We start from the raw sequence: 13,235 nt of genomic DNA on the forward strand, positions 1-13,235 counted from the left end.
ATTTTTCACAGCAAAATATTATTTTATATTTACTCTTTTTTTCTGTTTTAAGGTGATGTCAAAGAATAATTCTGTTTTTTTTTCCTTTTTATTATTTCCAAGGTTTCCCAGAGAAAACTTGATAAGGCCGGTAGTTGGGTGGTAGGGGAATCATTTATCCAGTGGCCAGTTGTGCTTTTGAGTTAAGAAATCTTTAAAGTTGACAGGAAATTTAAACATTTCACTTGATAATCATGTGTTATTGAAAGATTGGATGATTAATGCCTGAACACCAACTATAAAGTCTTAAAAAATGCAAACATTTTAAAAAGACTTGTATAAATAAATAATGATTTCCCTGGTGGGGGCACAAGTCAAGCCTGGTGGCCCGCCAGGCTTATAACACTGAAGGAAACCCTGATTTCAATTCCCTAAACTCCAAACATTAAACTTTTACCTTTTCTTAATTCTCGTAATATGAGTGCAATTCCATTTGGCTTTCTACAAACTTTTGGTTGTTTTGTAAGTTTGACTAAAATTGAAGCAAGGCTCAACACTAAAAGACATTCTCATCAAAGCAGTTAATGCTTTATTAACATTATTTTGAGTAATATATCGACATTAGCCCATCTTTAAATCCTACAAGGCTTTTGAGCTACAGCTTTACTGAGTTTAATCGTTTTTAAAAAAAACTTTCTTTCTTTGGCCTTCTTCTGTTAGGGAATGTTTTATGATCATCCTGTGCTGGTGTTTCTCTAATCTGCAACACAAAAAGCAGTCCGATTTCTCTCAGTGGATGAGGAGCTTTTGTCCAAGCCGACTCGCAGCCTATTGATCACTCATAACCCCCTCTCCTTCTTGTGAAGTGTGGATCAGTGTGGAGCCCATGCAGTTGTGCACCAGCAGCAAGAGTTTAGCTGTTTTCCAAGTGTGCAACAAATATACCTATAAACTTTTTGTTGCTGTGCAAACTTTCAGGCAGAAATCTAAAAATTCAGCTTAAGGCTGAACTGACTTCAAATGAAACAACAAAAACTCAAAAAAACAAACAAATGAACTAAAATAAGGAGTGAAAAACGCACAAATTGTGGGACTCCTGTCTTGTAATTTGCTGCAGGAGAGTGAGAGGAGGAGCCAGGGGGAGGGGAATACACAGCAGGGAGGGGAGCATGAGAGAGCAGAGGCCATTCACTATGATACACACACACACACACTCCAATGCAAACACATGAACACTTCGAGACGCGCACATGCACGCTGTGGATGCCGGAGAGAGGGAGGGAGAGAAGCTTTCAGAGACAGAGTAGGCAGAGAAGATCATTGGCAAGTTAAAGAGAGTGAAAGAAAGGACCTGGATGAGTTAGTTCAGAATAAAACTTACTAACTTCTAGAAAAGAAAAATAAAGAAAATCACAATGCTTTGGAGAGTTAAGAAAATCTGAGGATTTTTTTTTTTTCCTGGAACTGCTAGGAGTATGTTTTGGAAAAGTCTGGATATGTGACCTTCTGTGGAAATCCTGGTTCCTTCTGAACTTTCTCACTATCACTTTTGAGAAACATTTTGTCATCATTTCATCTGAAGAAGGGCCAAGCCACTATGCCTACTGGTAAGAACGGAAATGTCCAGCTACCAAACATATATTTCTTTTCTTAAATGGGTATCAACAGGTTTCTGTTGTGATGTGACTTGATTTTTATGCCTGACATTTTTCTTTAATGTTACACACTAGTTGTAAATTTCTAATCTATATGAAATTTTGCTATCACAATATCACCCTAAGTGCATAATTTCTGTGAACTACTTGGTTTATGTTTTGACAAATCTTAAACATGTTGCTTCCCTCTTGCTGCATGTTGAGATGCCATTCGGCAGCCTGTGACCCAATTTAGAGCCTCAAAGGGCAGCAGCTGGCAGCAGGCTGCAAATGGGTATGAAGCAGAAAAGAAGAGGAGGGGGAATAATTACTTTTTCGCGCAAAGTCTTTGGTTTCGAGGTGCTGGAGACAATGGAGTACTCCGTATTTCTCCTCCCACTCTGCATGTCCGCGGGGAGGGAAGGCTGCCCATCCAAAACACATAAGTGCACATGGCTCGGGGGGAAGTGGGTGGTGATGAGATCCCTTAAAAGTTCCTACTTTTAGAGTCTCTCACCTGGGGGGGCACAGATGACACCCTGTAGGTCCAGCTGTATGACTTTTTTATTTCCATTCAGAAATTTAGGCTAGCATGCCACAGTCTCAAGCAAGGCTGATGGGTGTGAACAGCAAACGTATCATGGGTGTCCCGTGGGCGAGTACAAGAGTGTGGGTGTCTGAAAATAGGGACAGCATGTGGGTGAATTCTTCTCCCACAGCTACTCGACTATAACTACACTGCACATTCCTGAGTGCTGTCTTTGTGGTGTCAAAAACACAAAGAAATCATTGGACACTTTATTTTTCATAGGGGGATTTTAGATTTTAAATGTGTTGCGGTTTTGTTGAATGTGTTCTCTTTATTATGTGAAAATGTTGTTAATTAGTCCACTAGCTGCACGCATGTGTTTGCTTAGGTTTTATGAGGCAATGAAAGCCCAGATTTACGTTTAAAGGGATAGCGCAGTGAGATGAAGTTGTATTAAACTGTAACAATCAGTTAATATCTTGCCTACAGTGGATAACTCTCATAATGACTTTGTTTAATGTAAATTCATATTCTTTGGATCAGAAGGCTGAAACTGACAAGTAGTCTTAGTTGCCAAGAGCCAGGGGACTTCTATTATTTTAAAGAACCCCAAATTTCAGAAACATCCAATTATTATCCAATAATAAAGTGTAAAAATAAAAAATATGATAGATTGAGCATTATTTAAATTTTTCCTTTTACATCGGAAATTTGCTGTGACCAGAAATACTTTGCATGTTCCAATCTCAATACGTTTCACGCAGGACGCTCATTGGTGGCACACCGCCTCCAAACTCAGTGTAAATAATCACCAACTTCTGTGTAAATAAAGATTTAAAAGGTCACAAGACAATGTTTTCATAACTTTGCACTTTTGAAATTGGAGTTAAGACATTAGGCGTCTGATTTGGTCTTAGCCCTTCTTGGACTAGCCCTTAGCTGCAGTTAATCTGGATTTATAATAAATCAAAATGCAAGGAGAGCAATATACTACAGATAATTAACTGCTTATAAATCGAAACTAACTTTAAGCGTCCCAAACTCTGCTTAACCCGTGCGCATACTTACTGTAAGCATCTTGTGGTTATGATGAGTGTTTATACTTCAGAAGACAAATGCAGTTGTTAATTGGTGCACCAGGTGTGTGCTGTGTTTACTTTAGTTTATATTAGAGCCTTTTTAAGCATGTTTTTTTTTCTACCTCCTCTTACTTTGCTCCAGCAATTCATGCAACATTTGCATTTGAGTATATTCCCCAAACCCGCACACTTCTTTGTTGGTCTAGCAGTAAGTTCAGTGGAAACTCCGCCTCATTTCCAATCCTATGTTTCACCTCTTTGTCTATATGTGCCTAACCTCTGGGCCCTGTGTTCGTCTGCCTGTCCTCGCTGCATTAATTGGGCTGCAGTGTGAAATCCAGAGCGACACTTTGAGGTCTTTAATGTCGGTTGCGATCAAGGCTATGACTCTATTAGAAATGGAGACAGATCTGAAGTGGAATATGCAGAAAATGGGAAGTCGAAGATTGTCAAGGTTTCAGAGCGTAAAATTAAGTTAAATTTTTAGGATATACTGTTATAAAGTTAGTGCTTCATTGGGTAGATTGGTTGGGCAGAAGCAAAAGGCAGAATTCACAAAAAAAATGTTGAGTGGGAAATGGAAGAATGGAAAAAATATGGGAGTGGGTGGTGTTTGACCTTTGGCCTTCTTTCTCATCTTTTCTTCCTACTTTCATTCCTATGGGACATCTACTCTCATTCCTCACTCTTACTCGCAGTTACTCATGTCCCCGAGGTTAAAGACGCTGCCAAAGTGAAAACAAAGGCGACTGCATTGCAACTGGTTTCGGTTATCCGTTCAGAATTCTTGAGTTTCTAGTAAGAAGTACACAGGAAGGTCAAAGATTGAGTTGCCATCTGGAAGACATACCGTTTAATAAACAAAATCTTGCAAACAACTTTGAGTAATGTGCCGTCAAATCATGTCTCGTGCTCACACTTTTTTGTTGGGATCCCTTCTTTTCCTGCAAAGGCTGGTTGAAAATTTAAGGATGTTCCTGTACTTATGAGTAAATCCATTTGGTGTTTAAACAGCTGTCAGTCAGAAAGTCACTGTTGGGAACTGCTTATAATGGGAAGCTCAGCCAATCACGATGTTCAAATATGCATATCTCTTGCAAAAGTAACCAAGTCCCAACCAGGGAAAATGGAAATCTTATTGTTTGTCCACCTTTTTATTTAATTTACTTTACTTTGGTTAAAATTGCAGTAACTTATTTTTTGAGTGTTTTTATGTCCCATAAACTTGGAAAGCAAAAAGAGCCCGAGGAGGAAAACATTTACTGCACCTAAATGTGAACATGTGCCATGGTGGTCAGTACCCACATTATGTACAGGTTGGCCTATGGTTATTTTCCTAAATAGAATAGAACAGGCATGGTCTGACTGAAAGGAATGTCTGGGGGAAGCTGAATTGTGAAGTTGGCAGGGTTCCTGTCGAGAAATACCAGATGTGTTTTAAGTTTCATAACAAAATATGATGTTGGAGAAAAAGAATGACAGGAAGGGAGGAAGAAAAGGATCGGAAGTCAGTTTATGACTGATTGTGAGTGGTATGTGAGCGTATTGTAAAGGTGTGAGTGAGCAAGATGGAATAAATTATGGAAATAACTGAGGGAAAGTCATTTAACTTGTTGGTGTGGTTAATGTTTTGGCCTCTCTCCACTAAGATGGAGCTGAGATGGAGCTTGTTTTCCCTGCTGCATTACACTCAGTTGCATGTGTAAATTAATCTTCATTAAAACCTGTTAGATTATTTCAATGTTTGGCTAGCTTTGGCTGTTGGTGTTTGATAAAGTCAGATGCTTAATTAGAAAGACTAATAGAGGCTTTGTCATATGTTTCTATTCTGTCTTGTGAATGTAACTACAGCAAAGAGGGACATATTTTAGTCATTCAGAAAAACCACCATCAATAAGTAGTGACTAGGATTTTCCTGCAGGCTGAGGTTTTTGGAAGCCTCCTGTTTGTCTTTAAAGAATTTCATTTAAGTGATTGTTGTTGAAGTCGCTGCAACATCTGAAGAAAACTACAAGAATTTCACTATAAAGCTTTTTATCTTTTCCGTGACTGTCAGAAGCTCAAATCAGAATACAAATAATTTAAAATGTTCTTGGGGGGGGGGAAACTGGATCAAAACGCTCGTACAGTGGTAAAGTCCCAGTATTTCAAATCAGGAATTGAGTGTCTTCTAGCGTTTTACTTCCTGAAATAGCATGAAAATAGTGAGCAGCTTGAAGGTTTATGAGAAAATCACGATTATTGCATATGAAATGTTTTTCTCCCATGTTGTGGTCCTTTGTTTATAGAAAATCACTTTACCTGTCTTAGTTTTCTTGCAGTGTAGCCAGAGAGAAAGGGGATCTAATTACTGCATTTAGTTCTCATAAAGGTGCCAAAGGCTGTTGTGTGTGTAATGGACATGGTTATCTTAAATTATATTAAAAGCTTATATCTTTAGTCATTTTTTGACTTTGACACAAAATAATTTCTGTAAATTTCTCTGTTTTTGCAACAATTATGGTGCTTTGAGGATGCATACCGAAGTTGAAATTTGAATTGAAAGTCTGCGTTTCACAAACACCCACTAGTTTTATTTCGAATGCGGGCTGTGGATACATAAAATGTAGTAAAGATGACTGATATATGAACGATTTAGTAGTACTTAAGATTATCTTTACAACAAGGGTCCAGTGCATTCATTTTCTCTATTCTGACAAATTAGGATAATTCATTGTCTTAATGCATCTTGGTCTTAGCCACAACAACAATTACCATGACTGATTTGTGCAACAATAATTGTAATCCTAAAGTACAGATCAAAGTAGTGATGAGAGCTCTCAGCTGCACAATGCAAAGCAGGTTGCCATAAGGCTCCTCACATCAGGAATGAGTCTTGTGCCTAAATGTCTCCTGTGGATTATTTCCATATATTTCTAACCCAATGGTTCTTTGGGCATTTACAATGCAAATTCAGGACAGACCTTTGTGCATGCAAGTTCAGGACATGTTACTTCATTTGCTCCACATCTGTCTCTGTAATGTATTTGTCTGCCTCTAAAATGTTTCCTCTCTTGCTCTTTCATTTGAGTCTCTTGATGTAGCCAAACCAAGTGGGTATCTTCTCAAGTGGCAACCCTTACAGGATGAAGTTTCCTTCTTTGATATTCTGTGGACTGTGTTTTCTTGCCAACAGATCCTCCCTGGGAATCACGTGTTGGATTTGTTGCTAGAGCCACCATGTTACAGATTGTCAGTGTGTTTTTCCTGCTGGAACCCAGTGATTAAGGAAGCCACTTCACTTCAAATAAGCACTGGGAACAGTTTTTGCTCAGTGACATTTTGTGTATAGAGTAATGTTTTTACGGAACAGCTTCACAGTTTAAAAGATTGCATGAGATGTGTATTACAAAGCACTCTTAGAGCTTTTTAGCTACTTGTGAGGCCCCCGGGGCCGTAAATAGAGAGCAGCGCTCTCAGCTGTTTGCTTACCACTTCACAACAAAGAGCACTTCAGGTGGCTGTAAAGAGTATGACTGAAGTGAACCAGTTAAATTTAGCATGAGTCATTAAACTTGGCTGGACTGATAGGGAGGCTTGTCCGGCTGGCTTGCACCAGTGGAAGGGAAATCACTGCGCTTCTGTTTGCAGATCTACAACTCATTACTTTGCAAGTCTATGTGTTGTGAAGGCCCTTTTTGTTGTATATACATTAATTAATGCTGTTAACCAGTCTTGATGAGAATTGCTAACAATGATAATGAAAATGACAAAGTGACTTTATAAGCAAGAAGATTTTCTCTTTATGTCATAGAAATGTCCATAGACTGGATGTTTGGCATCTTTGAACGTTAATTATGTACACACTTTAAAGATCCATGACTACAGGGCGAACTTACACAAGTCAACAGTAACGGCGTCTGCAGGTGTGAAATCTGATGTTTCTCTTAAGATCATGAGTTAACCTTGCTGTTATATAACGAAAACCAAGATGTTTATCTCTTTATCTGGAGACATCAGTCTCATGTTTAGTCAAAGCGACAGCCTTTTATATGGAGAAAACAATGTTTTCTTGTGATCATGAGATAATGATGGCAAGAAAGTGAGACTGTTTTGTGTAAAACTCAGTTTCATTGTTCAGCATCACTGCAGTCACACGTATAATTGTTTCCCGCAATGCTCCTTAAAGTGATATAATCAGCTCAAATCAGTTTCTACATGCCCCTCCTAATGTCTAATAAAGAAGTAATAGTTTTGTTTTTTAGTGACGTCACACTGAATTATTCGCATAACAAAAACAAACTAGAATTGCAAGCAGTTAAAAAAGGGGTGGTAGCCCTGCTTAACAAGTCTGGCCACATCCCTCCTCATGCTGTGTTGTGCTGGTAACATCGTCTCTCCCCCAAGTTGGCTGACTGGGTGTTGCCAACAGGGTAGATATAATCCTCTACAAACTACAGTATGCTTTTCAGACTCACTATACCATAAAAAGCAAAGAAATGTTAAATGCAGTTTTAATATGATGCCAGAAATTAATCACAGTCTTGCAAAAAATTATTGGATTGATTTAAAAGCTGTCAACGAGAGTTAGACTTCTTATTTTTAGCATTCCCCAACCTTCAGTTTTCTGATGTTTATTATTTTTTATATTTGATTAACATTCTAAAAATAACATAAAAACTTCAAGCTGACAGGCCGCTCTAGGTCTTTGGCAATTTATTAGAACTGTAATGTCAGCATTCAGCTAAAATGTTAAATGAATTGACTAAAAATACAGAAATTGTTTAAAGATATTGTTTTCTGGTGACAAAGTCCAATTCTTATACAAGTAATTTTTAAATTAAAGGTATTTTCTTTTTTATCTTAAATATGGCTTCTATCTGGTCATGCACAAACTTTCTTCTAAATCAGTTTGTTTTATGCAATAATCATTTTAAGTATATTGAGTGGAAAGATTATTTACTTCTGTTACTGTCACTTACTATATTTAAGTTAAAAAATAAATTCTAGAGAATAGTCCACATACTTGAGCGACATAATTTCCTCATGGTTTCTTGTAAAACATTTCTCTTAATCCATTTGCACACATTATGATAAAATAAATGATCCAGCGTTTTGTACTCGGTGTTCACTGTTTGCCAGTCTTCCGTCTGTTTCTTTCTGGCTGTCTGTGTTTGCCTTTCAGCTGGGCCTAATGTCGAACATATGAAATCCTCGCTCTTTGTTTGAGTTCAATGAAAGCCAGAGATTGATGCCAGGTTGCTCAGACACTTGCTGTATTCACTCTCTCCCTCCTTTGGCAGGAGACACTGACCTCACACACAATCCTTACTCCTCACGCGCACACGCAGAGACAAACGACACACACACATGCACAGCGCAGAAACAGTCCCAGGCTGCATACTTGGGATCATAATTAGAGGTAATTTACATGGATCAAGTTGAAAATAATCTGGATAGCAGGTAACTAAATCCTAGTCATCCTTATTCTGTGCTTGTGTATGTGTGCGTTGAGGTCAGACTGGTTGATGTGTGAGAGGGAAAATGGCCTGTTCACCCAGGAAACGGACAGGGTGTGCCCCAAACATGAAGCTGAAGGGTGGGAATGAGGTGCAGGGCAAACATAAGATGGGGTAACTTCTCTGTGGTGTTTGGGTTTTTTGTGTGCTCACACTTTAGTCTGCATGTGCAGGATTCACAGATTTGTACGTTTTAAATAGTTGAACTTACAACTAGGTAGGACCGTTGGTGATAGAACCATCAAATAATCAGCTTTGGTATGGATTGTTGAATAAATAATTTCTTGTGAAATGTGCACTGAAATATTTGTCAAACAGCAAAGGAAATGGGTATTTTCTTCTTAAAGTCACAGAGTTCAATTTAATCTGTCTCTTTGTGTATTGTATGCATGAAAGCAGAGTGTGGCTTACTGAAAAGCCAAGTCTGTTTGTGTTTATGTGCGTTGTTGATTCACTCCATAGAGTTGTTATTCTTTCTGATCTTTAATTGTTAGAAAGTGGGTCAGAGCTGGGGTTTAAACATTTGGAGGACACAAAAACAAGCAGTAAATCCTTTCCAAGCTTGTCAAAGAGAAACTAAAACTTCATCCCACTTAAGTCTGGAGACACTGGAATTCCTTCCTGCTTTTCTTGGCAGGGGAGTAGAACTATAAAGAATCCTGGATCATTATCCATCCATCCATTTTCTGTACACCCTTGTCCCTAGTGGGGTCGGAGGGGTGCTGGTGCCTATCTCCAGTGAGGCGAGAGGTGGGGTACACCCTGGACAGGTTGCCAGATTGTCGCAGCCTGAATCATTATCTGTAAAATATTTCGGGTTTTTACTAGAAAGTCTCTGTTTATTTTGGTTTGCTTTAACTCTGAGCATGTACATCCAGACCGTAGACTCATAATGGATTTGGGTTCAGCTTCTTACTATTTGTGTTGAGTCCAGTCTGTGATCTGCTTATCAGAGAACAGTCCAAGTAGAAAACAGGCATTGCTGTGGCAAAATGATGGGCTGTTTTGAAAAGGGAGAGAATGGGTATGGAGCTGGATTCTTTGAGCTTGTCCTCAGTTTCACGTTTCATGTTTTGAACCTGAACCTGTGATCTCAAATGCTTTGAAGTGAGAAAGGTTGAGCTGGTGCTGCTGGCATTGATGATCTTCCTGGATGTCGCTGTTGGCACAACACAGCAGCTGCTGGTACACCAGTAACGGCCTTTTTGAGAAGTGATTTCTGTTTTGAAACATTGAATGTTAAAGTTTACTTCAGTTAGACTCACTGTATGGCCATTAGAGGTTGGCAAACGGTATTTTAACGAATTTCTACAAACGGACTCTGTTGTGAACCAGTTTGACACAGGCTAGATGCCAGAGAGACTACTGTAGCTGCACATATCTTTGAAATAGGGCTTTCATTCATAACATGGGTTGCTCTTAGCATGCAGTGTTCAAGCAAATCATCGCCCATACACGTATTTGGTCAAACAAATTAGAATTCAGAAATGCTTGGTTTTCTTTCTGTTTATTTTCTAGGTGGTGTGACGACTGTTAGGCTTTTTTTTGTAAAAGAAAAACACTTTTGGAGAGATTTATGGTAGATCTCCAAGTGGCCCACATATGGTGGGTGGTCAGTGTAAACGTCCGTTAACTGTGGTCAGGAATGAGGATGATAAACAGAGGCCCTGTAAAGATGTTTAACTAGCACTTGCAATTACAGAGAGGGATTCATATTAGCACTGGTACTTTTTTTGTTTAATTTGAATATTAAATGTGATTGTTGGGCCTCGATATTTCTTTTTATTTTTTAAGAGGTTTTTGCCCAATAAGATTTTAGACTTATAACATGCAATAATACCCTCCTCATGAAGGAGCTCTGATGTTGTAGGCAATGTTTTTATAAAGCCTTCCCACTGGTAAATTCACAATGATTTCACTAAATTTTCACAACGAATAATCTGATTACTACCCTCTGTATCAAAACAGTAGAGTTTTATATTTTTTTCTAATCCTAATGTTCTGTTCCTGGAATTAAGAAAGTTTTAGTTGTTTTTTTTTTAAATGTTTTTTGAAAACCTACCTCTTGCTTTACTGTTTAAAGAGTAAATATATGAAACCAAAATGCTTTTGTGACATCACATTCTGTTGGTCATTAAGCTGGCTTAAACTTCAAAACAGTGACAGAAATATAACTGCACTCCGTTTGTGATAATTCCCAGATTTATCCGAATTCATACAAAATGAATATCACCATTGATCTGTGTATTACACAGTTGCCATTTTCAAGTCTGCAGGCCTCAAAAGGTTTCACCAAAGTCTGCAACTGGATAAATAAGAAACATGCTTGGCCTTTAGAATTAAGTCTAATAATGTTTTTTTTCTCTCTGTTTTTTTTTTGCCGTTAGACGACTATAGCTACCTGCCTGATGTGCTGCCTCCTCTTCTCGAAGTCCCGGACTCCGGCTCAGACCTGAGCTCCGTTGACATCCCAGCACGCTGCCTCCGCAACCCAGCCTTCCGCCACGCCTCCTCACGTTATTGCTCCGCCATCAGCATGGACTCCTCTCCTGACAGCGTCGAACGACCCATCAGCTACAGCTCCACGTCCTCCTCCGCCTCCTCCAGGGACAGTCACTGCTCCTTGGGCAGCCGTTCGACCCTTGTCGCGGCCCCTCAGTGTAACCCCATGACCCCTGACCGGGACTCCGGGGCAATTCGATTGGAACTGGTCCCTGCCAGGCAGCTGGGATGCGAAGTGGAATATGAGGGAAACAATGGAGACAGAAGCAGACAGATTGCTACAGAACATTTACAGCCTAAGTTGAGTCCAGAGGTACAAGAGAAGATGAGCCCGGTGCAGGGACCCAGGACGTATGTGGACCGGGTGGTGCAGGAGATTCTGGACACAGAGAGAACGTACGTTCAGGATCTGCGCAGCATCGTAGAGGTAAACTAGTGTTTATTTGTAACATAATATACAAATTAATTCAAAGTTCTTTATGGAAAAAACAAAAGGACAGAAATATGACACATTCAGAATGTGAAATATATCAAAAATACATTCAAAAACTTCTTTGATAGATCTTTGATCTATCTAGAAAAATTACAGTAAATATCACATTTTCAGTTTTGATTTAATGAAATCGAATGTTTCTGGACTCTCAAGCTTTGGAAGAAGCTGGTACCAGACCCGATCAGCATAGAAAAAGATGATATCTCTCTGATGGCCTGAGGAGTCTATATGGTACATATATGGCTAGAAATTCTGACTCTTTACTGAGGCCCAACACAATTCAGAGCCATAGACCATCAACAAGATCTTGAATCTGTCCTTTTACAAACAGGGAGCCAGTGGAGTGATTTGTGGCCCATTGAAATATGATCCAGGTTTCAGTAACCTCAATAGATAAAGCTCAAGTTGTCATAGAACTCGAAAGTTGTATGTCATCAACATATATTGTAAGAGATATGGTACTCTATGGTGTTTTTAAAATGATCTACTTTGAAAATAAATTAGATGGCCGATGATGATTTATTCACGTTTTATACTTTTAATGTTTACAAGTTAAAATATGGTAGATTTCCTTTAACTAGTAAGAATAATTTTGCTTTTTAAAAAAAAAAAAAACTTGTAATATTATTTTTGTGTGTGTGTGTCGAGCAGTGTGTTGAAGTTTAACCATCCTTTCGATTTTATGGGGGTTTTTCACACACGTGAGCTCCTCAGCTTGTTGCCTGCAGGGAATCTGTAAGGTCACCTGTGTGGGCGGGGATGGGTCCAGTCATATGACACCCTGTACCTTTGTCCTGCATTCGCTGGCACACATTCGTTGTATGAATACACACTCAAGCAAATGGGCTCATTTAGTGTTGTTCGCTTTGAACTGCAAGAATACACATCACCTCAAGACTGAGCTCCAGTGGCTTTGTTGAGGACTGGGTGTAGTGGCTTGCATCAAAGCTAGCACTCTTTTCCATTACCTCCCATTTCTTTCTGAATTGTTTGCTTATGCTCAGTTTCTTTGTTGTGGATATTAATACAGACTTCAAACACATGCACTGTTTTTCTGCTTAAACATTGTGTGGTTATTGTGTGGCTATTTGATTGGTCCAAAATGACAAAAATCTTTTGTTGTTCTTAGAGCTTTGTTGTCAATGTTCTTTGTTCTTTATGCCTGTCTTCCATAAAGTCCATATTTGATGATTGGCATGTCAAGACATGACAAGTCATGATTGTCGTGATTGAATTGCATTCTTTGGTCTTCATGATGCATTTGTTTACTAATGTTCTCAAAACTAAACAGCTGTTTTTTACTGGATTATATTACTCACAGGCAGAGCTTCCATTAGATGGCTTCGGAAGGCAGCTGGTTCTATTGAAATTTACTTTGGTGTGTGAGGGTGAAGTCAATACGCGCCACACTTTTTTGATTTTTTTGTGTTTTTAAGTTTTTCGAAAAAAAAATCTATTATTTTCCATCCATTTATTTTTATTTTAAGTGCTGACTTGTGACGAAATAACTTGCTTTCGATT

The 13,235-nt window shown here is 38.8% G+C and overlaps 1 protein-coding gene across 3 annotated transcripts in view; it reads left to right on the forward strand.

Annotated features, from left to right (window-relative positions):
- The window catches only part of plekhg1 (pleckstrin homology and RhoGEF domain containing G1), a 65,287-nt gene that overhangs the window by 28,679 nt on the left and 23,373 nt on the right, over positions 1-13,235 (forward strand). For 2 of the 3 annotated variants that reach the window (XM_023347832.1, XM_023347833.1), the window contains exon 2: positions 11,107-11,648. In XM_023347832.1, the coding sequence (XP_023203600.1) occupies positions 11,107-11,648 (542 nt within the window). Of the gene's footprint in view, positions 1-1,199; positions 1,587-11,106; positions 11,649-13,235 lie in introns of those variants that run through there. The other variant, XM_005802620.2, reaches the window with a different exon arrangement.

Source organism: Xiphophorus maculatus, chromosome 15 (assembly GCF_002775205.1).
Source record: "Xiphophorus maculatus strain JP 163 A chromosome 15, X_maculatus-5.0-male, whole genome shotgun sequence".
Classification (NCBI taxonomy): domain Eukaryota; kingdom Metazoa; phylum Chordata; class Actinopteri; order Cyprinodontiformes; family Poeciliidae; genus Xiphophorus; species Xiphophorus maculatus.